The sequence below is a fragment of the Sciurus vulgaris genome, assembly GCF_902686455.1.
Source record: "Sciurus vulgaris genome assembly, chromosome: 7".
Classification (NCBI taxonomy): Eukaryota; Metazoa; Chordata; class Mammalia; order Rodentia; family Sciuridae; genus Sciurus; species Sciurus vulgaris.
Window position 1 is genome coordinate 134,914,551 of NC_136467.1, and position 27,477 is coordinate 134,942,027.

General features: G+C 40.1%; 1 protein-coding gene across 10 annotated transcripts in view; it reads right to left on the reverse strand.

Annotated features, from left to right (window-relative positions):
- Positions 1-1,379: 1,379 nt before the first annotated feature.
- Positions 1,380-27,477, reverse strand: part of MYLK4 (myosin light chain kinase family member 4) — a 104,915-nt gene continuing 78,817 nt past the window's right edge. For 6 of the 10 annotated variants that reach the window (XM_079148406.1, XM_079148407.1, XM_079148401.1 and 3 more), the window contains 9 exons: positions 26,132-26,237; positions 22,626-22,719; positions 22,440-22,549; positions 21,021-21,162; positions 18,017-18,087; positions 17,102-17,230; positions 16,313-16,465; positions 13,130-13,208; positions 1,381-5,666 (listed from right to left, as the gene is read on the reverse strand). In XM_079148406.1, the coding sequence (XP_079004532.1) occupies positions 5,559-5,666; positions 13,130-13,208; positions 16,313-16,465; positions 17,102-17,230; positions 18,017-18,087; positions 21,021-21,162; positions 22,440-22,549; positions 22,626-22,719; positions 26,132-26,237 (992 nt within the window). In that variant the 3' untranslated portion in view covers positions 1,381-5,558. Of the gene's footprint in view, positions 5,667-8,959; positions 9,030-13,129; positions 13,209-16,312; positions 16,466-17,101; positions 17,231-18,016; positions 18,088-21,020; positions 21,163-22,439; positions 22,550-22,625; positions 22,720-26,131; positions 26,238-27,477 lie in introns of all 10 variants that reach the window. The other 4 variants (XM_079148408.1, XM_079148402.1, XM_079148404.1 and 1 more) reach the window with 3 other exon arrangements.

Sequence of the window (27,477 nt, forward strand, 5' to 3'; positions counted from 1 at the left end):
TGCTTAGGTTTGTCCAAGAACAAGGTATGAGGCTAATGTTGAGGGACCACTCTTTATTCTTCTTCACGATGGTGCATGTCATGTCTCATCAGTGCGATATGGAATCCTGGAAAGGCTTTCCTGCTGCTGCTTTGAGGGCTGGCCTCTGGAGGGATGCTCAGTGGCTGCATAATTGTGGGAGTGGGGGGAGTAAGGAGTATGGTTGTGCTTGTCAGGTGGTGGCCTTGGGTGATGCCCTGCCAATGAAAGCCACTCTCCCAGACTGATTGGTTCCTATATTTGTGTCAGAAGATTTTAGAGGCAAGCCTTGATGGTCTCAGAGGCCCCAAACCCTGCACTTGAGGCCATGAGGCAGCTCAGTACAGAGTGGTATCTTTCATGAGACCCTATTTATACCTAGTGATATCTGGAGAAAACAAATGTATAAACTCTTGGGGAATCTCTATGTGAGGAGGGGAAGAAAGAAGTTATTGGGGTTGGGGAGGAGCTCTAGGAAGCACTCTTCTTCCTAATAGGTCAAGATCATGAAGTGGGGTTGTTGTCTGCTTCCTGACTCAAGAGTGGAGAGGGGAAGTGGTAGAAGGATCTCAGTGTCCTCCTTTGTGGTATGGTGAGGGAAACCATCCCACTCCACTTTACCCCACGAGAGGCGAGGAGAAGGGTCAGGGAAGAACATGACTGATTCTCATCTCTGAGTCACAGGGCCTAAAGTTGAGAATCTGTTCCTGGGAAAGGTTGGAGCCATCTGCTGGGATATATTTTTCATCCATATGAATGGTCAATGAGGTTTCCTCTATTTGGAGAAGAAGTCAGAATGCCTTGCCTAGAGGTTCAAGTAGGGAGAGAGTAGATTCAAGAGAGAGACTGGATCGTTTGCAGGAGAATACAAGGATAACCCCTCTGTCCCCACTTGCAACAGAGGTGCAACAGAAAGTTCAGTGGGCCTGTCTCAAGCCAGTGTGGGTGAGGGACTCTCGACTCTGGGAGAGTTGATCACTGCTGGTGGACTGTGGACCTGGATCCAAATGTTGTCACTGATGTTTATGTGAACCTGCAAACTCAACAGTTCTACCTCCAGACTCGACACTGAACCCAGAAAGCAACTCTGCTGCCTGGGATGGGGCAGCCACCTTCCACTGAAGCCCTGCAGTGGTAGGTTTTCCGAAGCAGCCAAAGCCTGAGAATAGTCTCTAAGCTACATAACAGGGATGGAATTGCTGCAAATTGCCTTCATCATTTACTACATAGTGTTCTGGCACTGTATGTTTTGCATGTATCTCAGTCAATATTTTTATATTAGTAGGAAAAAATCTCAGAAGTCATGTCAATAGTATCACCATGTTTTCAAATGGAGCAGTCCCATTTTCCCCAAAAGGTACTGTGGGTTCTTAACATTGTGGGAATTGTCACATATTATCAGATCCTGTCTTAGAGTTTGAATTGCATTTGAGAAGTCTACTTTATTAAATAATTTAGCTAATTAACAAAGGATAAATAAGGTCCATGTTTTTTCTTTAGTATAATACATACACATGACTGTTACAGTACATCTTTATAAGGCAAAGAAATACAACTGAATGTTCCTACATTCAAAAATAAAAAGTACACATGATGTTTGCAATCGGCATGTTATGAATCCATTTTCAGTTCTTATCTACATGGCTAAACCTCATCAGAAGGACGTACTGACCTCTATCAGCTGGTCAAAATACACACATATCCAACATCTGCACACGGGGCCCGGATGTTTTCTGCTCTGTTAAATGGACATTGTAGTTGAGTCTTAAGCCTTCATGGAAGGTGAAACTGCCCCAATCATACAAAACAGGCCTCACCAAAATGGAGCAGGGAGACAAACACAACACTTCTAATGTGAGAAGCTGCAGATTTCAAGTTATACAAGAAAGTAATCTGAATCAGGGGACTTAACATCTAATATGTCCAGCATGGACTTTCCTTTAGGACAGAAAGCAATTGCCTCTTGGAAATAAAATTTTCATCTCAAAAAGTTCTTGGCAGTGGTGGTGGCTAGGGTTGTAGTTCAGTGGTAGAACATGTCTGAGGCCCTGGGTTTGATCTCCAATGCCTCCCCAAATAAATTAATTAAAAATAATAAATAAAAGGCCTTAGAGGTGTATCATGGTGGAAAAGATGGATTTTGATTTAAAATTAAGTAAAAGAGAGAAAAAATTGGAAGATGGAGCAAACACAAAGTAGGGTGAATTGGAGACATTGAGAAGCAAGCCTCAGCCACATTTCAGCCCTCAGGTGACAGAATTGCCAGGGACCACAGACAACGGAGTCTAACCACCACGGCCCACCAAGGGCCCTGCCTCTTCCTGTCACTTACATTTTTACAAATGATTTTTTTAAAGGAGCTGGCCTACAGCCCAAACTAAAGAAACACAGACATGCAGACTGGCACTCTTTGCCAAATGGCTGGGTAAAGGCAGAGGCAGCATCAGGGACAGGAGGTGGCGGGGGTCCGGGGGGAATGAATGAAATAAAGAACAGGATATTCATGTTCCTAGTATAAAATCCATATTTTGATTCTAAAATGAGAAAAAATGTATACTAATTTCCATAAAATGGATGAAAATGTAAGTATTCACACACCTTTTAAAACAAATATGCCGTGTCAATGGCATCATGCGTATTTCAATTTTTTAAGGAAAGAAAGCAAATTAGTATTAAACCAGAAAAAAAAAAGCAACTAAAAACAAATCTACTACACTCAACAGAGATATGTGTTACCCAATTTCAACCTGGAAATCATTGTCCCAAGTTAGTTCAGATGACAATTCCTACTGCTGAAGTTCTTTTATGTAACAAATGGGAGCATGAGATCTTTTCTCCTATTTTTAAATATCAACAGATTCTGGGTAAGTGTTTCATGTCTTCCAAATTACGAACATGGGGACTCTTTCTTCTTAATAATTTGTAGGTTTATTTCTCTCCAGACAGTGGGAAGTGCCACATCAGAACTTAATTTCCTCCATTTGCTAAAGAAATGAGAGTGAGCAAAGTCACATTGTCCATTAAGAGGGTGGAGGAGAAATACGGCCTCTCAAATCCTGATGACTTCTTGGAAAAATTGATCACAATAGCCCCAGTCTAGCCAGACTCGGATTCTCTGGTCCACACTTGTGTCTGATTTGATTCCCCAGCTTTGCAAAGCCCCCTTTCCCCACCAGAGCAGTAATCTACCAAGTTACAAGCTCTTTCTGGAGCAGGCATACGTGGGTGTGGAGCGAAGGGACAGGACAAACACTAGACTGATAATCTCCCCTTCATGGTAACCCTAGACTGTAATTGCCAGCTCTGCCATGCAGACTAGGCTCAGCTCTCCTATAAAAGGCGCCCCACTGGCATGGAGATGCCTTCCCATCCAAGTGCAGAAATTTAACTACAAACGCAAACAACAGCTATTCTCAAAGTAGAGTTTCCTTTCTAAACCTCAAAAAGTAAAACCTAAAAATAAAATAAAATAAAAAATAAATTAAAAAAAAAATCACATCCACTAACTAAAGGGTAATCAAATGGATTAATTTGGCAAAGAAATGGTGCCTGTATTTGACCTGAGCTGTCCCTGCCAGGTGTGGCATGACCTAGACAAAGTGTATCTGCCAACGTGAGTCAGAATGGAAGCTGAATATAAAATGCACATCCTGCAACAGACCTCCTGCTCAATCTGGTAGAGAATTCACGCCACAGGACCTCAGGACCACAGGACCACAAACGCCCTTCCACGCAGGGTTTCAAATCAGACCCTTGTGTCCTATTTAGCATCTGAGTGAATGCCAGGTCTCTGTGGTCTAGGAGTATTAATGCATGCTCTGGCTTGTATTTTTCCATACTCAATGAATAGCATCAGCTAAACATAGCACAGTAATGTAACACTTCAGTCACAGGGCTCTGTGTGTGTGTGTGTGTGTGCTTGTGTGCGTATGTGTGTGTGTCTCTTTTTCTTCCTTTTATTTTTTTTAAAGAAAACATTTTAAGCATAGTCACATAACAGGAATATAGGAGAAAGCAACCTTGAATAAATATATAGACTAAAGGAAAAAACAAATGCATCTTAATATAAGAGCGAAGGCTAGAAAAGAGTAGGTTTTATACCTAGCAGAACCATGAAGTTGGCACAATGACTTTCAATAAATTGCACATTTCTCTCTATTTCTCCTTCCCCTTTAATTTAAACATGACAATAAGGATGTTGTGCATTAATTATCCAAGGGCATGCTATAAGGATGCTTGAGGTGGAGGTGAGAGAGAATGGAGAATGAACAATGGGAATTAAATCTGTCCTCACTGATGGGACCACCAAGTTATTCTGATTACTTTTCATTACTATTTTGGAAACAGAAGCCTACAAAGATTTATGGCTAAAACTAAGGCTCAATCCAACAGTTATTTGGATATGGAAAGGTCCCCAAGCTGAGTGGAGAGTACAGTATTGGGTGTGCAAGGGACTCCAGTGGGCTTGGCATTGTCTCTGTAATAAAATGATATGCACATTTTACTATTCCTATCCCAGTGCCTTTCTGTGCCCCAAATGCCACCTGCAGTAGCACTTATGTCCCTTATTAAACAACTGTCAGGAAATAGTTCACGAGCTGGGAATACGATTACAGTTGGAAATCAGTGCCATGCCCAAAGAGTGAGCTAGCAGAGGGGGCCCCTCATCTTTAGTGTCTGCCTGTTTTCTTTACAATTCCCAAATTCCATGAGATTCTGTGTAGGTGCTATTATTGTTCACCATAAATGTTTGACAACACAGTAAGTGAACAGCTGCTTCCTGGTCTCTTCAATGTAGGAAGCCAGCACTGTCCTTCCCCAGAAAGCACAAATTCTGCTATTCTCGTGGACAGCCCTCATGATTGTCGAACTTCTTCCAAAGGCTGTAGTTTTAAGGATTAACCACAGCAGATAAACTTTTGCATTTCCTCCCCAAACTAATGCATGTCATGCAGATGAGCTGAGCATCACATGAGAGCTGAGAGTGTGCTGCAAAAACACACTGCACCAATTTGAAAACAGAATCAGATATTTGGAAGAAACTCATGCACTTGGGGGGAAACATCAGAATAAATAGAAGATATGATATCTGCTGCCTCTTGCCTCAGAATTCAAAGAAAGCCACAAGCAGATTATTTAACCATTGATTATGGAACAAATCAAAATGAGACATGGAAAGATTCAAGGGTCTGCTAAACAGTATTTTTTCTGAAGATATGACGACCACTCAAGAGGCATTGTTTCATGACTAGAAGCTGTTTGCTCCCTCTGAATGCATCCTCCAGGTTTTTAAATCTTAAATAAATCTCAAGCATGATTGCTCTAGGAATCTGAGAAATAACAAACATAATATACCTCCTGCCCCAGTAACTAACATCCAAAAATAAAAAATAAAAAATAAAAATAAAAATGAGGAAGGCCGAGAAACATCTTCTCAATGTGCACTACATGGGATGTGGGGATCTCTCTGAGTCTCCTGAGAATGGGTACCAGATGCCCCCTACTAAGCTCACAGAGGTACTCCAAGTTCAAGTTTAAGTTCAAGGGCTCCCCCTGCTACAGCTGCCAGTCATCATAGGGGTCAAGGCATCAGAACTGCTGATTTTTTTCCAAGTCTTCTCAAAGCAGCAGCAACCGCAGCAGTTTTCCTGCAAAGCAAACAAAATATGAATCTTGTTAATTCAGCAGGACTTTAAAAATTGTAATTAGTTGGTTGTGCCCCTTAGGAAAACCACAGATGACTTTTTTTTTATAATGAATGTGTGTATGTGAGAGAGGGGGAAAGAAAGAAAGGAAAAGAAAAAGAAACCTCTTGATGGACTCCACTGCTCACCAGAGTTGTTTTTTTCTTTTTAGCTTATGCAAGACATTTTAGCACTATTTGCAATATCGAGGGACAAAGCCTCTTTGTTTCATCTAGAGCTCAGCAGCTCCTGAACTGTTGCCACCAGTCCATGGTCAGCTTGATTCCAGCATCAAAGTGAGAATGCGGGTTACGTAGGGAATACAATTGTCTCTCAGTATCCATAGGGGATGGTTCCAGGACCTCCCATAGAGACCAGAATCTGCAGATGATGAACTCCCTTATGCAAAGTGGCACAGTATTTGCAAGGAACTTATGCACATCCTGCATAATTTAAATAATCTCCAGATTACTTAGGATACCTATTATAATATAAATGCTGTGTAAATAGTTGTTACACTGAATCGTTTATGGGAAAATAATCAGAAAAAAAAGTCTATATATACACAGATGCAATTGTTTTATCAAAATATTTTCAACCCACAGTTGGTTGAATCTGAAGGCATGAACCTGTGGATATAGAGGGACAATTGTATTTCCATTTGGTTTACAAACATCTCTGACCTAGGGCTTGCCCACTGTGACCCTAAATTATCCCTATGGACCTGAAGGGGGGGTCCTAAGTTTATATTTCATAGGCTGGCAAAAGATGCAAGGGAGGAAACAACCGAGTGCCGCCAGGTTGACTTTGGGAGTGTTTCTTTGACGCATCAAGAAACCTCTAACAAATTGAAGGAGATTTATATGCCTCAATTTACATTGTGGATTATGCCTTATTCATAGATCCTGGAACTCTTTCTTTTTCCACAGACATAATCTTTAACCACCAGATTTTTAAAATCAATATTATCTCAAATTTGGTTTCACTCATAATACATCTTGCCAAAAACCTCATCTCACCCTGGCAGGGAATATTATAAAGAGTGATTTAAAACACACCCCCCCACACACACATACACACTTTACAGATGTGTTTGCTCCCAGAGTTGGCATCTTAAGTTTTAAGTTTTAATTTTTAAATAAGTAGGGCTGGGGTGTAGTGCAGTGGTAGAACACTTGCTTAGGATACTCAAGGGCCTGAGTTCAACCCCCACCACCGCAAAAGAAAAAAAAAAAAAAGTAAGAAAGTAAACTAGGAAGCAATGATTCTTCCTTGGCCTGAGGTGAGACCTAGGTGAATTTCTGTGGTCAAGTGGGACGGAAGGCAGCCAGGCCATGTGATCATCAGGAGGTGAACGTGACATGACTGAGACCAGAAAGGTCTCATCACTCAGTTCCAGGAAATGTTGTATCTAACTGTGCCGGGGGACCAGCTTCCCTCTGCATCCTGTCATTATTTGGGGTGCCACCGTTTGCCATGGCATTGGGTTCAAAGTGCCAGCTTTGTCATGGGGGGGTCTCTACCTCTTCCCACTGCCCATTCCTCCTCATTCTTTCCCTGCCAGGCCCTGGCGACAGGCTGGCCTTGGAATGCACCCCCCTGTCACCCAGCAAATTTGTTCCCACCAGGCCTTAAAAGCAACTCCAGTATTTCTGGTGGGAAGGTGGTTTGTGGCAAACCCTTGGGGTTTGTGGTGACTGGGGACAAAACTGCTTCTGGGGGAGAGGGTGAGGGAGGAGAAAGGGAACAGACACAGGCCTGGCTGCTTTGGGCCCTGGGCTCTAAGGATGCGTAGGAAATGCAGCTCCCAGAGTGCTGAAACTCAGGCCTGGGCCCTCCTATGCTTCCCAAAACTTTAATGGTCCTTGTAAATAGAAAGCACAAACCTTCTGCTGACTGTTGACAGACTTCCAAATAAGTGATAGGCTCATAAGTAAGTGATCCTTACATGGAAGACCAAGTACTTTCTCAACACTGATTTGTGACCTTGAGTACAATATACTGATTTATTCCTACCTCATCTTATTCTACAAAAGATTTGAGGCAGTTTGCAAGAGTATATTCAGTCAAAGCAGACAAAAACCCCAGGCCCAGAAAAATACAGATTAGAATAAAGGATCTAGACCAGTGGAGTCTGAACCTGACTAGCACACACAGGCTCTGGGTTCAATTCCCAGCACTGAAATAAAAATAGGAGGCGGGATTTAAGACCATTGCACAGCAAGAACATAGACTTGCATATTATAAGTCTTGTGCAGTTGTTAAAATTTAGCAACTGCACAAGATGCTTTGGACTTGATGCCTGAGATGAGGGAGATGACCTACTAGAGGGTCAATGGCCCCCTTTGTAATCTTGGGGTTTCTAAAAGTTCTTCTTCATCAGTGCACAGTTACTTCTTCATTCTTCTCCTCTGAGGCATACCTGGAGCTAACTTGTTGATATAAAAGAAGGTGTTTGTGTATAAAACAATCCCTTAATAATTCTGACCAAACTCTAAGTCAGAGGGGAATGTATGTAAGTTTGTATGGAGTGGCCTTCCTTGGGGCCAGAGAGTGGGGCCAAGGTCACTGGCAGATCAGGGGGAATAGTGTGGGCTTTATCTTCCAAGATACCAATAGTGTGGGCTTTATCTTCCAAGATAATCATGCTCTACCATTTCCTAGCTACCTGGCCTTGGGTGAGTTATTTATTTTCTGAGTCCCTGAAACCCAGTTTCATCATCTATATCAAAGAAGGTACCACTTCCTCTGATGTTACACAATGGTAAGAAACAAAAGATGTGAGACAGTTTCTGTTCAGAGACTGGAACCTCCTGAGCTAATTAGTGGGTGTTCCTCCTGGATATCAGACACTGGTCTTAGGTTTTTGATGGATTATCTCATCAGAGCTCCCAAATGAGCTTAGCCAGTGATACTGTCCCCAACCCACCCAACAGGAAACTGGGTTTGCTCCACCAGGAAACGGCACAGCTAGGGTGCAGACACAGTAATCTCAATCTGGGGTCCTCTATTACTCCACCACCACTCCAGCTGACACACCAACCTGCTTCTCACAATGTCTGAGCAAGAAACATTGATTATTTCTTTCTTATTCCTTTTGGTTAAGTCTTGATCAAATGCCTCTGCAGGAAAAGACAGCACATTCTCAAGATTTCTTGAATCTGGGTTTTCCTGGATTGCAGTCCTGATTAGCCCAGAAAGAATAATTTTCTTTGCTTTGAGAGAGAGAGAGAGAGAGAGAGAGACCTGAGACCAACCTTGCAGGTGGGTGCCTTCCATGGACTATTTAGTCACGAGGTTCTGAGCATCAGATCCACGATTCTTCTTCTAGGAAAACCAGGAGACATTTGGGAAAGAGTTAGAACTGTTTTCATCAGTTCCTGACTTATGATATAAGAACATACAGTGACTCAATAATCTGCTGTTGAGTAGAAAACACCTTTTAAGAGACATTCTTGAAGCCTAAATTACCAACAACCTCCTGGCAGACACACAGTCCAGCTTGAGTACAAGTCTACTCTCCTGTAACTCCTCACCATTACTCCCCTTCCTTCTCATTTAGAGCCAGGGTCAGTGCAATTTGTACCTACTCATGCTTTATTTTTACACATGTGTGTTTTGTCAAAATCCACTTTGACAAAGCACGAGAGCCAGGACTTGTGATACTGGAACGGCACTGACTGCAAAGATGAGTCAGACTCTAGAGGTTTCTTCCAAAATTGTGCAAATCTAGTAGTGGACCAATGTGATGTAAGTGCCACAGGGAGATTCAAGAAGACAGAGAGGACCTCCAGTTTGGTTAAGGAGAAAAACCACCATAAAGAAGATGGCCTTTGACCTTAGCCTTAATCAGCAGGATTTGGGCTGATCTGTAAGGAGTAGTGGAAACAAGACTGGAAATAAGAGTTCAGGATGTATTGGAGCAGCTGTGTGTTTGGTTAGGTGCAGATAATGGTAGAGGTGTGAGGATTTTTTTTAAATCAGGGATTCTTGTAGTTTAGATCTTAACTATGCCAAGGTCAGTGTGTTGAAGACTTGGGCTACAGGGTGTCACCATTGAGAAGTGGTGGAACATTTAATAGGTGGGGCCTAGTGGGAGGTCTTTAGGTCATTGGGGCAGGTCCTCAAAGGAGACTATGGGACTCTGTCTTTTTCTCTTTTGTTTCCTATCCATGAGGTGAGGCTTTGTTCCACCATGTGCTCCCATCATGATGTGCTGCCTCACCATAGGTGCAAAAGTGATGGAGCCAACTGAGATGGAGTGACAGCTCCAAAACTGAAGCAAAATAACCTTTTTCTCTGTTCAAGTTGATTATTTCAGGTATTTGTTACAGTGACAGAAAACTGACTAATACCAAGAGTAATATGATCAAGGTTGTAATTAAGGAAATGATGGCTTGATGAACTGGGGAAATGAGTGAATGGAGGTTGGATATCAGCTCATAGATGTTTTATTAGTTCATTGAGAAAAGGGTGTGAACTAAGGTAGTAGCACAGAGAATAGGAAGAAGATTAGAACGTGTCTTACTTCTGGGAGAAAAGAAACCATGCCATATTTGTTTATATTTCCTTCCTCTGGCCCCAAAGCATTTAGGAATTTTGTAGGAGGTACTCACAGAATCCTAATAGATTAAAGTTTTGGAGTGCTTTGTTCAACCCCAGGTGAGGGTTATTTCTGATGGGAGATGGGATATGTTCATATGGTTGGGGACATAAGAAAAGATGCAACCAATGCATGTCATCTTGAGCATAAGACAGAACGCAGAGAATTTCTGGACCTTAATTTCTAAGAAAAGAAAATATTTCTTTAAATGACTGATGATAGGTCTACTCAGGTGATTAAGACCTATGCTATTAAGCATGAAACAATTAAAACAAATAAGTAAGAATGCATAAAATACAAATTAAAGTTGAATTTAAAATAAGTAGTTTTGGGTCAGAAATTTTTAATATAAAGGTAAATTCTTATTTTAGAGAACATATCAGATATCAGAGAACATATCAGACCAAAATTATTGCAAAAATAAATCTTCTGAAGAAATTTAGTCTCCGTACAGATTGATCATTTCTAAACCAATAAATCCGAAATCAGAAATGCTTCAAAATTTGAAGTTTTTTGAGTATCAACATGATGTCGCAAGTGGAAACTCTGATCTTGTGTGATGGGTCACGGTCAAAATAAAGATACACTAAAAGTACCTTCAGGCTATTTGTATAAAACATACATGAAATAAAAGCATGTTTTGTGTTTAGATTGAGCCCCATCCCCATATGCAAATATTCCAAAATTTTTTAAAATCATAAATCTGAAACACTTCTGATCCCTAGCATTTTGGATAAGGAATAATTAGCTTGTATTTCATTGGAAAACAAAATACATTATTTGTATATTGACTTTCCATAACACCAAATATGTACAACACAAGAATGGTTCTGAAAATGTAGTACTGGCCCAGTAGGAGCAGTAAGCTCTGTTCCACACCCTGGAACTCACCCACCCCCTCCTCAGTGTTCACATCTACATAATGGGGATGAAAATTGTGCCTGTTTCATAGGGTTGGCATGAGGGTTACGTGAGTGAATTTTTGTAAAGCAGTTACAGCAGTCTCTGTTACAATGCTGCTTAATTATAATTTTAATGATGAGATTTATACAAGATCATTTATATTTTTCTTAAGCTGTCACTATTCTTGAAATATTTATTCACCTCAGGTACTAGCAGCTGATGGAATAACAAAAAGGTGATTTTTTTTGTTGTTGTTACACAGTTCAAGAAATATTTTTAAACACTTTTTAGACTGTATAATGTCATTAATTCTCTGCTGTGGTTTCTATATTGTCCTGCCACGTCAAAGTGTATTTGGACACCAATAAGCTCGGATAAAAATACATTGGTGGAAAATGGGCTCAAAATAAGTTGGTCACCCTAATAAGCAGTTTATGTAGTCTGGGTGAGGTACTGGCTAGGTAATAAGTCTATTTTTACTTGGCATCAGTACCAATTATCAAGGAAAGGTATATTCAGACACAAATAAAACTCAGTGCTGATGCTGAATTTAGAAGTAGAGTTAATTTCAATAAAAACTGGATGTGGAAAAAGTGAGTACCTGAAGCATAGTCATTCCAAGGTTTGTTGGTCAAGGAAAAAGTTCCATTTCAAAATCCCAGGGAGTGGGGAGGATGAGGAGTAAAGGTGGAGGAAATGAAAATGTGTCACGCACACACCATGCTGGGTCACGGCAGCAGCCACCTTAACCGATGCACATATCAGGTCCATCACTGGGAACCTGAAGCCATAGGTTGCTTATTGTCCCCTTGTACAACTTGTCCAGTTGAGCATCCTAAGTTCCAAGTAAAGTTACTTAAATATTATGCATCTGTTTCTATGTTATTTCTAGAATCCACAATTATTTGGATGGAAACAGCATGAGGAAGGCAGAGAATCCAGCCAGGAACTACTGTAGCAATTCAGGAGACAAATGTCCCAGGCCAGGACAACCACAGGGATGGAGAGAATTGCAGATTCCAGAGGTAATTGGGGAATACTATGTACATAACATGGAGGTAGTTAAATATGAGATGGGGAAGTTGAGGGAGAGGGAGGAAACAAAGAAGATGCCTGGGGCCTAATGGATGCCACTCAATGGACATCCTTTGCTGGAGGATGGTTGAAAATGAGGTGAGGTGGGGGAAGGCAAGTTGGGCTCAGGACTGAGATGATCCAAGTGGAAGTGTCTTTTACCTGGTGCATATATGAAGCTCAGAAAAAAAAAAAATCCATGCCAAAGAAACAGATGAGGGAGTTGGAATAAAAATGGTAAGGCAGTAGGACTAGAGAGATATGTCACTGTAAGAAGGAAGTCCAGAGCATGGGGTGAAATATTTAAAACAAATATTTCAATCTTCAGACTCTGGTAAAAATCTCCTTCACATATACTTACGTGGACATCTGGACCAAGCTGAGTATTAAGAATTAAGATTTGGTGACCAGAGCAGACTAAACTAGGTAAGCAAAGAATTTAGAATACTGAATATTTTTAAGGAGACATCTATCCTGTGTTTATCAGCATATCTTCTCCAAAAGTTTGTGTATATATATAATATCTTACACACACACACACACATCCCAGACTGTGTGTGTGTGCATAGTATTATGCTGTGATTCACTTTATAAAGGATAAAATGATTTAATAATAAACAATTTTGCTGAAAATAACATTCTAGTTACCATATAAACAACTTAATTAACATTATTTTTAAAAAATGTAAAATGCTCAATAAAAGCACTTTAAGCAACTTAACACTAGCACAAGATTTGAAGGCTATGAGACAAGGTATTAGAAGGAATCTTACTTAAGATGACTGGGGCATCATGTCATCAAAAGGCAGATAGGAAAATAGGAGGAAAAAAAAAGAAACCTGGTTACCTGTGCCTTGAGTCTGGAGTGGAGCTTTTGGTCTGACAACCAAGGGTGCTTGAGAGCTTCACTGGCACTTATCCTCCAACTAAATGGAAAGAAACTCATTAGTAGGAACACACCAAACAAAGCCTGCATCTGCCCCCATCTTTGGCACTGGTAGACCAGATGGCCAAATGTCACATTCACAGTAAAGTCTTTTTCTAGAATTGTGTGTTGAGGGATCACCCTCAACAAAGGTGACCATCTCATCCAATACGAGCAACAACATTAGAAAAACAAGCAAGACAAATGATCAAAATTCTTGTTGACAATTAAATACCTACTTCCAAATAAAAGGAATAATTCTTGTGATATCTGGGTCTCATAAATTGAATTCCTAACAGTTGAAGAATAAGCCTGTATTTATTATTTTAGAAACTACAAACCACAATGATTCCTGATTATTATAAAGGCAATTCATGTATTAAATCTTTTGAATGTATATTACTAACTTTCAAACTAAGAAGTTTTGAAAAGTTAAGTAGATAAGGAAATATGGTTAATGTAAGTATTAGAAGAGAGTTGGATTACTTTATAAAGAAATTATATCCTTTTGAATCTACAAAAAAGGTTTATACAATTTTAGAAAATAATGCGAGAAAAAATAATAAAGATTATATTGCATTCCAATTCTAAGATGTATAACTTGTTTGCTAATATGGATCACATTAAAACAATCTTTCAAAATAAAAACTACAAGTGAGTGCAATTTCTGAAAATATCAAGTCAGTAGTTGCAAACAGTTATAAAATTTCAGTTTGCAGCATTGAGTCAATACAATTGCCTCATCAGATGCCAAATATTTAAGCATATGATTGGAAGAGAAAATACATCTTTAGTGACATTGTTGATAGCATTGCCATTGTAGGACCCTAAACAGAGGTTATTAATAGGAAAAAAACTCACCTCCTGCAACCTTGGATGGAAATTCAATTTTGTTTGGTACCATAAATTTCCATTATTAGATCCCAATATTAGATTCCAGTGACAAAAAATAATTATTCCTGCACTTGGTTAGATTTTTTAAATCTTAACATTGAAAAGCTAATGATAACATTTACCCATAATGAAATTTTTAATAACATTTCAGATTCATCTTTGTACCTCAGAAATTTATGCTATGATGGTAATATGTGACTTTGACCTTAGTTTTATCAAAGTATTGACTTCAAGACTAAGCCAGTTGCCCAAATATTATCTATCTGATGCATCATAGGTATTAACAAAGCCCTGGGACTGCAAGAATGAGCAGGGCACAGGCACTGGAGTCCCTGGTCCTGCTCAGGATCTGCTCTGATCCATATGGCTTCATGACTCTCAGTCCCAGTTTCCTCATCTGTAAAGTAATGGGGGTATGTCCACATATCACAGGATTATCCAGAGGTTAAATAAGGTAACACATAAAAGTTTAGATAGGTAGGAAGAGAGAGATGTGTGTATAGATATATTTATAAACTATATATGTATAATAGGCTCACAGTAATTGTGGATTTCTTGTCCCCCAAAATTTGATAGGATTGGCATTTTCTATCTGTTCACTGCCTAGAGTACAAAGTAATGTGCAAATAATAATAATAATAATAATAATAATCTTAGCTATTATTGTGCCCTTCCATTAGGGTCAAAGAAAATCACTATCTAAATTGTCCCTCCTCTTAGACTGATCCTTTTAGCCTGGCTAAGTCCTTACCCTTTGGGGACGTCATTCTGGTCTTATCTTTGTGTTAACCACATTGTATTATTTATTTTTAAAAATACTTATCTCTTGGGCTGGGGTTGTAGCTCAGTGTAGCTACAGCGCTTGCCTAGCATGTGTGAGGCACCAGGTTTGATTTTCAGCACCGCATATAAATAAATAAATAAATAAATAAATAAATAAATAAATAAAACAAAGGTCCTTTGACAACTAAAACATATATTTAAAAAAATACCTATCTCTTCTATTAGATCATGGGTTTACTAAAGCGGGAACTGGACTTTATATATCTATTCTTGATGCTCCAACTTGTTTCCTGGATTATAGTACATGATCAGTGAAATACTGAAAGGATTTAAATGAAAGGATTTCCTACCTGGCACCACATCAGACCCACTACCCATTCTGTTACCCTACTCTGCGCAGCACCCTTCTATCTATTGACTTGTGGTCATGCTTATTAATGGACCTAAAAGTCAAAAAGACAATAAAACAATAAACCAAGTATCACTGGCTCTGAAAATCTTAAAGACCACCTACCATTAACGTGGTTTAGGCATAAAGCCATCTGAAATAGTGTGTTTGAAGGTTAATTATAATGTCCTTCTCCCTTTATTATTCTAAAATGCAAGAACCTGTATTTCAATATTATTCTTTATCCTCTGAACTTTGAATTAATGTGGTTTTAGCATGAAAGAAACTAGAAGGCCATGTAATACATAGTAGACTAGTGTGTGGCCTTGGAGGAAGTTCAATCTGTGTTTGAGTATCAGTTCTGCCCCTTAGAAACCATGTGACTATGGGCCAACTGCTTAGAGTCTCATTTATAAAACAGTAATAATCATAACTTCTACCTCTTGGAATAGGAGGCAAGTTGGTGGCTAAAAGATAATGTCTAAAAAGCATGTGGCACCGTCTGGCTCCCTGTAGATTCTCAAATGAAATGGTGGTTAATCAGCTGCCCAGTGTCGTGCACGTGGCCTACAGAGGTAAAAGGGATTGAAGACGAATAACTTGGGGTCTAGTAGGAAACCATGATTGCTAGAGCTTTGTTGCAAAAGGCAGAAAGACAGAAAGTAACAATCTTAATGCCTCATGAACAAAGTAGCCCCAGATTGCAATTGACAGGGTCAAGGGGACCAAACCTCATTCTGTTTAAAACTTGGTAGATGTCACTAGGGGAATGATTTCTTTTCCTGGGGTTTGAACTCAGGAGTGCTTTACCACTGAGTTATATCCCTGGCCCTTTTAATTATTTTATTTTTAATTTTTGGATACAGGGTCTCAGCAAGTTGCTGAGGCTGGCTGGCCTCCAACTTGTAATCCTCCTGCCTCAGCCTCCCCATTGCTGGAATTACCATAGCACCTGGGCTTTAGGGAATTGATTCTAATAACCACAGTGGTACATAACTGTTTTCCTACTTCTCCAAGAGCACAGGATGAACTTAGGTTACCTCTTCTCCTTGATCAGGAGCTTAGAGATGAATTCCCTGGCCTCCTCTGAAATGTCCTGGAATTCTTCATCTTCCAAGTCCCACCTGCATGCCAGGATGTTGTTCAATGTCTCTGCATCATTATCACCCAGGAAAGGGGACAAACCGCTAAGTCTAGAAGATGCAGGATCCAGAGTGAGTTTTTTTGTAAATAACCTCAAACCCTTCACAGACAGTTTGCTTTGTTGGTTCTGTCATTTAAAAGTCAGAAGAGGAAAATAACCTAATAATAAAGAATAATTTTATAATATATTATTGCAACCGAGGAAATATTTACCTCCCCCACAAAACTCCTAATTCAACAAATGCAAAAGCTGCTGCTACACCCAAATATGAATTTCAAAAAATAGCAATTTTTTGAATAGTAATTAACAATTACTAAAAATAGTAATTGTTAAGGCATTTTGTAGCTGGAAAAGTGCTGTTCTGTAACTCATGGGGCAAACACCAGGAAGGTAACTGCTGAGTCATATATTTTTTTTTTTTTCTTTTTAATTCCTTTTAAGGCTTCAGGTGGTCTCAGGGCTCAAAGTGATTTGTGAAGACACATACATTCGCTTTTTCAGATGATGTGGGGTAAGATTCGCTCCTTTCACCCACGGGATTCAACAGAACCTAGGAAGTAACTGAGTACGTATGGTGTTATTTTTGAATGACCTAAATCAGGGCTGTTATTCAAAATAGCTGAACCTCTTAGAATATGTACAGATTGAGTCCAAGCGTGTGAGAGAGACCTGCACAGCTACTTACAGCATGTAGGCGATGACCCCCACACTCCACATGTCAGTCGGAAAGGAAACAAAATCATAGTTCACAACTTCAGGGGCGAGAAATTCAGGGGTTCCAAAGTTCACCTTCAGCTTCTCTCTGGGTTTGTATCTGAAGTTGAGGAGACAGAATGGAAAGATGGAGAGCATCACTCAAAACCCCAAAACTAGGATCACAGAAGACGTGGTCTATGAGACCAACTTACTTCAGCTATACAACAAATTCAAAATAAATAGACTTTAAAGGAAATTGTCTCTTTGTGAAGAAGTCCCAGTGGTTTCAAGAGTCAAAATTTATACTATTAGACCGTAATAGCCTGAAACATTTTTGGCAAAAGTCATTCAGAATAATTAGAACATTCTGAATTACAGAATGTAGGGAAAACTGATACAGTCCTTGACACGTAGAGGCTTGAATAAGCCTGCATTAATGAATAAAGAAAAGGCTGCAATAATTTACAACACCCATTTTGTATGCATTGTTAATGTGCTGAATTGTTAATGTGTCCTTGCAAAGCTTTTATTCCCTTAAGAAGCTTATATGTGCCAGAACCTTTGGCAATCTTGTTTAAATTATTAACATTTTAAAAGTAAATCTCTTTACTAATGGAACAAATATAAAAGACCAAGACAGACTCTTAAAATGCTAAACTAATGGCTTCTAACTTAATAAACTCCATTGTATTAGGTTTAAATTTATCATATTTCTATTACATGCATTATAGAAACTTCTAAAGACAAATCTCAAATTTGACAAGGTAAGGCAAATGTAAATTTCATGAAGTTATTTCTAAATGTGGACAGGAAACCAAGGAGCATATCAGATTTATCTTTGCAAAGATGGGTCATCGATCACGTTCCCTAATCTATTCCTACACCTATGTCCAAATAGACATACCTTCTGGCCAATCCAAAATCAATAATTTTTATTTGTTTAGCATCCCGATTCACACACAGGATATTCTCAGGCTGCCAGGAGAAAGAGACACATTAGCAATGAAAACAACAATCCTTCACTCAAATTGTCCTTGAACCACAACTAAAAATACAACGATGCTCAGGAAAAACATATCAGGCCTTTCACTTGGGGGCTGGCTTGTCTGTGTGGGTATTTTCTCCTTTAATTATGTGGTGGATGAGGTTGCGGGGACACTGCCAACCTTGCATTACCCTGCCTGTCCCTCTCCATGGCTTCACAGTTGACCATAATGCATGAGTTCAGGCAGAGGCCTCTTTGAGGGAAGGAGGAGACTGTTTCAGTACTTCCCAAATGGACCAGTGGAGACCAGCAAGATGTGACATTGGCCCCCCTGAAATTATTAAGTATGAATTTCCCCTGCTTGGAGGAATATTTTATCCCAAGATTTATGAGTTCCAAGAGAAATGGCCTGATTTGCTTAACCACCCAGAATATGCAATATAATGTGAACTCTCCTGACTTTTAGATTTTCCTTTTGCACTTTGTCTATGGGAAAGTTGCATGTTAAAGCAGAACTGTTTCCTTCTACTCATTATTCATTTTCAGAAATCCCAAGGTTTTGCTGAGTTTAGTCTCAATACCTAAAGCCCTTGACTAAAGTTTCCTTTGAGTTAGACTCAGTTAAGACTTCGCTCTGCTAATCTGACAGACTGGGACAAAGGGGGAGAAAAACTGGTAAGTAACAATACTGCCCAATGTCCCTAGAATGTCCTACAAAAGTACCTACATTTATTGGGATAGGAAAATTGAGGTCTGGGAGAAATAAAGGACTTGATTTAAATTCACAGTTATCTCTAAAACAGAAATAACAATTTTAAAAAGCCAAGAACTCTCAAACTCTAGTTTCAACTCTTCCCTAAGAACTGGGGACATGAGCAAGGCCACTTTAGGTGGGATCACAGCTGGCCTCTACCTCCCATCTGGATGGATAAGAGATTCAGAAGAGATCAGAATCTCAGACACACTTTATGCAATGATGTAATGTCTCATTATTGATTATCCAATAGTTCATTTGGTTGGGCATAATGTCTTTGGAAATCCTTTCCTAAAATATTTCTAAAATAGTCATCTGTGAGTAAAAGTCATTTTATACAGAAGTAGGTGCTATGTAAGAACAGTTCATTTCATGGTTAAATAGCTGATCAACCATGTATAAAGGCTCAATTGTCAAAGAATACAGTGGCATTAAAAAGGTTTTGCAGGACTTGGGTGTAGCTCAGTGTCAGAACACTGGCCTAGCATATTCGAGGCCCTGGATTCAATAGCCAGCATTGGGAAAAAAATTGATTTGAATAATATAAAGAAGGCACTTCAAAAAGTTAATTTTTATGATTGTGAAATTAAAGAATATTCATTTGATATTATTTGTAGAACAGAAAAATATAAAGGAGACCATTTTTAAGTTACTTCTCATCTCCCCTATATAGTGACAGGTTCAATAGTTTTGGCCCTTTTTCTTCCAAGGAGCTTTCCCAAAGGCTAGTCCTTAATGACCCATCCAGCTGTCACCTTTGTTATTATCATCTTTATACACAAGCCATAACTAAAACTGCCTATTGCAAGTTCTCAATCAATGTTATGAAGCCACAGATGGAGTCATTTGATTTATAATAGGTCAGCTCCTGGCTCCAGTTGCCAATTCATTCCCTTTAGGGATATCTACAGAATATCCACACTCAATGAAATGCTCCATGAAAATATGCATTATCATACTCAGTTCACGGCCAAGGGATTCGCTGATGATTTTTGACCTCTGACTTTGTCGTTTTATACACCACTTCCCCTGGCCCTCCTCCTGCACAACAGTGAATAGAAAAGGCAAGGCACATAAATCAACAGTGAGGGAAGCCAGGCTGTAGAAGAGAGGCCCATGGAAAGCTATTTAAAAAGGCTAGATTTATTTAGCTGCACAATCCCTGGTGACTTGCTATAGATGGTATGTTATATAGAATTCATACTTTATCTCACTGTCATGCTGTGCAAACAGGGGAATGAGAAAATGATGGAGCCACCCAAGATGCACTTTGATACATAGCTGCAACATTTGATTTGACCAGTGCTATTTGGTCTCCCTCTTTTATTGGTTTGGAACTGTGTATAGTTCAATTCTAGGGACTTCATACTGAGAGAGATAAAAAAGGAAGGGGCAATAAATAATAGGAGAAAGGAAGTGGTTTGGTGTCTCTTGTGCATTTCCACCATTTTCAACATGGTGCCTTGCCCTGTCCTCTCTGCTCCTTGAGGTTGGAGCTCCACCCTCTGGCGGTACCACATTCCATTCTCCATAGTTTCTACTAGTGCTCTGGAAAGCCCATAGGAAAGTAGATCCCAAAGTCCAGAACTTCCTGAAACAGTTCAGGAGAGCACTGGGGATTCTTAGAAACCTGGAAAGTTTGGTTACTACCAGGGAATTGTGAATTGTAGATTAGCCTACACATCCTGATAATGAGAAGGATATGACGAGACTACTGTGGTGGTGTAGTAATGGTGGCTTTAATTTTAAATTTTTCAGAAAACCACTCCCCATGATGATTTCTTTAATACAGGCAAGTTACAATAATCTGAACAGTAGCCTCTAAAAATGGGCATGCAAATGGTAGTACCTGAAGATGGTAACAGAAGCTGAGAATGAGATAAGAATCCAGATTTTCATCAGGTATTATAACATACTGCTGTAATCCCAACTACCTGAGAGACTAAAGCAAGAAAATCACTTGAGCCCAGGAGTTTGAGACCAGCCTGAGCAACATAGAAAGACCCCATATTTTTTTTTAAAAAAACCCAGACTTTTTATTAATTCCTGAAAATGTAACCAATGACACTAAAAATTTCTTAAGCTGGAGGATAATAATATCTGATCAACATGGAGTAGGGGCGGGATTGGGAAGGCTTTAAATTTGGCAGGATGGGAAACATGCTCTACCTTCAGGTCCAAGTGGAGGATGTACATCTGATGCATGTGCCTGATGCCCTCACATATCTGCCTGATGAACAGGATGGAATCGTACTCCGTCAAGTTGTAGTTTTCATCAATGATGCGGTCGAACAGCTCCCCGCCCTCCACACTACAGAGGGAAGAGAGGATGCAAACATCTGTTCTGAGTCCTCAACCACCACCCGCTTTTCTTGTGGCAACTTGGGTGTAACTTCTTCTAACTCTTCCAAAAGATGTGTGCACGGTTATTTCTCTGCCTTCTGTGCTATCTCAGTGAGGTGGTTCTTCTGATGGAGGCTCTTGTTGTGCATTCCTTCAATTTCACAAAGGGAAAATCTCAAAGTCTCTTTCATCAGTGGCTACAGCTCTGGAATTGTCTCTGTACAAAGAGGACTCTAAGGACATAAGCCCTCAAGCCAGTTGCAGTGACAAAGTGCTTCTATGTGACTGATACTTTACTATGTAAGATGCTTTACTGCCCAACAATAAGCAAAACCCAAAATGGGGGAAAAAAGAAGTGGAATCACAATATCAATTCAGTGTTAGAACTACTCACCTGTCTTCCTTCCCTTCTTTTGTCTTTCTCCCATTTTTCTTTTGTGGTGCTATGGATCAAACCCATGGCCTCACACATGCTTAGGCAAGTCTTCTACTAACGAACTATATCCCCAACCCAAAACTACTCATTTTATAACCAACCAGTCATTAAGTTTTTACAAAGGTGATTAAATGGAAGCTTCTTGCTCTATTCAACGAGCATTTGACGTGAACTTTTTATGAGTGATACAGTAATCCCTGCTTGCCCACAGTTTTGCTTTCTGAGGTTTTAGGCAACTGTGGATAGTGTAATACAGTAAGATATTTTGAGAGAGAGATGACATTCACATAATTTTATTATAGTCTATTATAATTGTTCTATTGTATTACTAGTTACTGATTGATAAATTAAACTTTATCATAGGTATGTACATATAGGAAAAATCATAGTAGCCAGAGGGCTCAGTACTATCCTTGGTTTCGAGCATCTTACTTAGGGGACTTGGAACATATTTTTAGAGGACAAGGGGGGATGACAATATGTCAGAAATGAGATCTAGTTCAAAAATTGCTTTCCTCTAGATTACCCAGGACGAAATGGAAGTTTGATTCTTGGTAATATAGCTGAGATACAAAGCTATATCCACTTCTCCCTGCTATATCTTATCAACACATCACATTGGGAGATGCATATTCTATAAGTAGTCTCCTTTCTGAGACTGAAAAGATTGTGTGATGCAGACAATCCAGATCCAAAGGTGCAACAAGCTTGATTCTGGCCCTACTGAGGCAGAATGAAGGTACACTCTCCTAGTGATGAGTGGGGTTGAGGAGACAGGTAAAAGAGGGTGGACCAGAGGGGACACATACTACTCCATGACCAGGATGATGTCGTTCTTGGACTCGAAGGCATCGTAGAGCTGGATGAGGTTCACGTGATCCAGCTGGTTCATGACGCTGATCTCGTTCTTCACTTCCTCCTGAGAAAGAGGAAACAGGGCTTTAGTGTGCTGGAGACTGGGTGGGAGGGAGAGTCCCCCCTCCCACGCCCTTCACCTTGTCCTTTGGGCCTCTGGTCTTGATGATTTTGGCAGCCAGCTTCAGGCCTGTTGCCTTCTCTTCACACTTGTGAACCTGGCCGAAACGCCCCCTGCGGAAGGAGAGAACAGCACAGAATAAGACACTGCCATCTGACAGGGAACCAAGCAGTCACTGCCATGCCAACAGAGCAGTTTCCCTGGGGCATTTCTTCCTTTGAACTTGAATGAACAAACCTATGAAGGCATCCACTGCATCCCCTGGACTTCTAGCACAATGCTAGTCAAGGCGTGGTCTAGCTCACCTGGGTCAGATCTCCTGGGAGGGGGTCTGTTCAGAATGCAGTATTCTAGACCCTACCCCAGAGCTATGGAGGCGGGAATCCAGGGTAAGGCCCAGAATCTGCATTTCACCCTTTCTTTGGATGATTCATGTGCACATTAAAATTCAAGAACTACCAGTATTGATATGACAGAATCTTTCTGAATACATATAAATGTAACAAACTGGGTTTTGTAAGCATATGAATGATTCAGTCTGTGGGGCAGGTATATCAGAATCCTTTTAGAAATTGCATATGAATAAAAAAGAAGTAATAATGATATCACATATAGGTACATATAACCCAAACTATATATTGCATTGTTGCCAATGAGCATTGTCACAGTTTAGCTTGGATGTCAACCCATATATGCTCTGTAAGACAGCTTCTGCTATGATAAGGGTTAAGGGTGTGCCCCAAAGATTCATGTGTTGGGAGTGTGGTCCTCAGCAGGGCAGTGTTAGGAGGTGATATGGAGACTTTAAGAGGTAGGACCTAGTCAGAAGTAACAGAAGGAACTGATGTTGTTCTTAGGGGATCCTGGTTAGTTCTTATGAGAGGGTTGTTATAAAAGAGCAAGCCTGGTGCCTCCCCACAGTTTTTCTGCCTTCCTGTTTCATGATATGATCCCTACCTCTTCTCCTTTCTTCTACCTTGATGTTGTCTACCATGCTGTGATCAACCAGGAACGCTCTCATCAGAGCCAAGTCAAGACAAGCACCATGCTCTTGAATCTCTGAAACCGTGAGCTAAGTAAGCCATTTTCCTTGATAAAGAACCCAGTTTCAGGTATTTAATTGAAGTACCAGAAAACAAACTCATATATATCCATACCTGTGTGATCACATTCCAAAATGCACACTCATGAGCAATTTTTAAACTTGGTTTGCTTACTTTGATTATTTAGTAAAGTAAAATAGAATACATCCCCACTGTGTACAATGGTGACGGTCATGGCAAGGAGTGAAAGGGAAGCCCCTCTAACTACACAGTGAACTTGAACAAGGACACGTTCCTACAGCCTGCAGAGATGATGATGATGATAGCAACACTTGACAGAGGCAGGGACAGTGACAGCCACCACATTCCAGTCAACTCGGCTTCCCACCCAGGGCGTAGAAGGCTCTTGGAGATGATGTTAGATTACCATAAACATAGCCCTGTGGTAACTTCAATTCCAACCACCATTTCTCATGTAATCTGTACTGGGGAATATGAATGCAACTCCAAGCACCTCCTCTGTGTTCATTGATTAAGAAGGTAAGAAGGTCCTTTTACCCCATCATTAGCAATGACCCAGAACTGCCTGGCCCAGCAGTGGTACCCCATCATGGTTTGACACCAGGGCTATCTCCACTCTGTGGCTCTCTCACATGGTTTATTCTCCCAGGGCCTTGAATGATGAGTCTACCTCCTCATATTCAAGCTGGGTCACCAGACTGATAACCTCATGTGAACTAAACATGGCCATCAGTGTTCGTCAGATTTTCGTTGCTGTGACAAAATACCTAAGATAAACAACTGAAAGGAAGAAAGGTCTATTTCGGATCAAGGTTTCAGAGGTTTCAGTCCATGGATGTTTGGCCTGTGGCTTTGGGCCTATGCCAGTATAGTATGTCATAGCCAGAGTATGTGGCAGAGGAGTTGCTCCCTCCATGGTGGCAGAGAAGCAAAAAGGAAGAGAGATGAAGGGGCTAGGATCCTGTTACCCCCTTCAAAGGCATACCCCCAGGGACCTAACTTCCTCCCACTAGGCCTCACATCCTAAAGGTTCCACCAACTCTCAATAGTGCCACAGGCTGACAATCGAGCCTTTAACACAGGGCCTTTGGGAAACATTACAAATCCAAACTATAGCAGGGATATAAATACCCTAGAAACCACAGGGCAGTAGACTAACACCAGAAAAATTTTGAGGATCCAGTAATCCTTGGCATCTCATAATATCCCTACCAAAAGGAAAAGATAAGATGCTGTAGATTGAACCTCCTACCACTAAAAAGGAGGCCAGCACTTTCTGATCTCTTCACATCTTGAAGGCAGCAATGTACGCTCAGCTGTGCTCTTCTAACTAGTTTGCTGAGCAGATTATGGTTGCCATTGTTGAGTAGAGCCCAGAACAAGAGATGACCAGCTGCTGGTCTAGACTTCAGTGCAACCAAGTAGGTCCAATGGTGCCCAAAGGGGCAGAAAGGAAGTCGAAGAGGAGTTATTGACAAACCTTAGCCAAAAAAATAGCACAAACCCTGGGAATTGTTTCAAAATTTCTTCTGCAAACAACTATTCTCCTTCAGAGAAACAGTTGCTGGCTTGCCACTAATGTCCCTGAAGACCCAATACTTCAGACTTCCATGGCACCAGTTCATGCTGTGGAATTCTCATTTCTCCTCAGCCCATCCCCAAGTCCCATGGGGAATTCTCTCATGATCACCAAGGAAGAAATTCAGGTGGTTCCATGGGGTGCAGGCAAAAGAAATATGAATGGGAAGAGGAAGAAAGGACTTCTTGAAATCAACTAATTACACCCCAGTAATCAATTGTAGGAATCTGTATATTTTCCATGTGCTGGTAAGTAAATTTTGTATATATGTATGTAAATTTTCTGCTTTCCTCTTCCTTTTCTTACAGAGACATGCTGATGGTAGCAAACCTTATAATTGAGGCTTTGAGTTACAAGATATCATAGGGGCAATTGTGAATGAAATAGAAGAGGAAAAAACATCTTCCAGCCTAAATGTGGTCCCCTAATCTTTCTTCTTTAGGGAGAAAGCATGCATTTAGATGTCCCTCAAATAAGCCCTTCAGGAAGGAAAGTGATCAATCAGAATGGATAATAGTAATCAATATGGTAACAATAGAAATGGAAAATGATACAAAAACTTCGCACATGCCACAAGAAAGACACAGAGTTGACTCATTTCTACGTTCTGTCTCCTGGGGTTTAAGTCATGGCTTTGAACAGCTTCAGAATCTTCTGGTGACTCATGTTGGGTTTTCCTTACTTTCTGACATTACAACATGGGAAGTAAAGCAGATAATAAACGTGGAGTTTAGTGACCACAGCAACCTTTCTGCACCTGTGACACTTTTCAGAAATGGCTAGAATCTCTTGTCTGTTTCTAGCTCTCAGGAAAGCATTTCTGAAGCTCTCTGGTCTGCCTCTACTTTCTTTGAAAGATCATTCAAATTGAGCATGACTTACCCTCCCAAAATCTCTGTTTTGCTCACAGTATATAAACTGCTGACCGGTGCTTGCTTAGTTGTCACAATACGATGATCAAATGGGGCGGCAGGAGCAGGGATGTCATCTAGAAGGTGAGAGGAAAAGAAGAGCCATCTGTCAAGCTGTCTGACCTCTTTTAAGCATCAAGCTTTGAACCTCATAATAAAAATGTTCTCATTTAATAAATAACTACAACAGGCCATCTATTTTATTCCTAATGATTCAGGAATATAAATTTCCATTTCATATAATAATATGTGATTAAATAAAGATAATAGCTGACATTTTGAGAAAGAATGGCAGGACCATCCAACTATCATTCATACCTGCTTTCAGAAATGTCAAGATGGTTGCAAGTGTCCAACTCCAGTACAGTCCAAACAGGTAATGAACTTAGGGCTAGGGGACAGTTAAATGGCAGAGCATTCGCCTAGCATGCACAAGGCCCTGGGTTCCTTTTCCAGCACCACAAAAAACATTAAAAAAAATACTTCCAGGCTTGAGACCACATTAATTCAAACACAAGGAATTATTTGATCCATTTTTTAAAAAGTGCCCCTGATATATTCTGCTATTCTAATTAAAACAGAGAGAAAAAAAAGGAAATATGAAACATTTCTCCATGTCACTGAAATGTTTGATGTTATATATTACTTTCCAAAATGTTTTAGGCTCTATTTAAGACACATTTAAGGCACAGAGATGAATTTTTCCTGGCTGGCTGGAAATAAAACACCCAATAAAACTAGGTAAATGTGTATTCTACAGCTATCGAATTTCTTCCACTTTCCACCTTCCATCTTGTGTATTTAAACTCTAGACCATATCAACATTAGTCCTAACATGCGTAATTACTCAATAATATTTCTCCCAGTATTTCTCTGACTTTTCCATGACTGCTGCTGTTAAAATTTGCTGGCCATGAACCTGTTCATTCTCCATGTATTCATTTATTAAGCAGCTATTATTGCAAGTGTACAATGAGAGTGCAGAGCCAGGAGAGTAGATAACAACTTTGCTTTCCACACTTGGTATTTATGCAACATGTATTTCTTGAGCACTTATCTTGTTTTACGTCCTCTTCCAAGTGTTAGTAGTTTGGGAGAGGTTTGTTTTGTTTTGTTCTGTTTTGAGACCAAGTCTCACTATGTTGCAGAGGCTGGCCTTAAACTCTTGATCCTCTTGTCTCAGCCTCCCAAGTAGCTGGAATTACCATCGAGCACCCACTACTCCTGGTTGATGCTTTTATTATTTAACGTTAATTTATTTAATCTGACATCTTTATAGTCCGTCAACATCTGAGAATCTGATTTGAATGGACATTC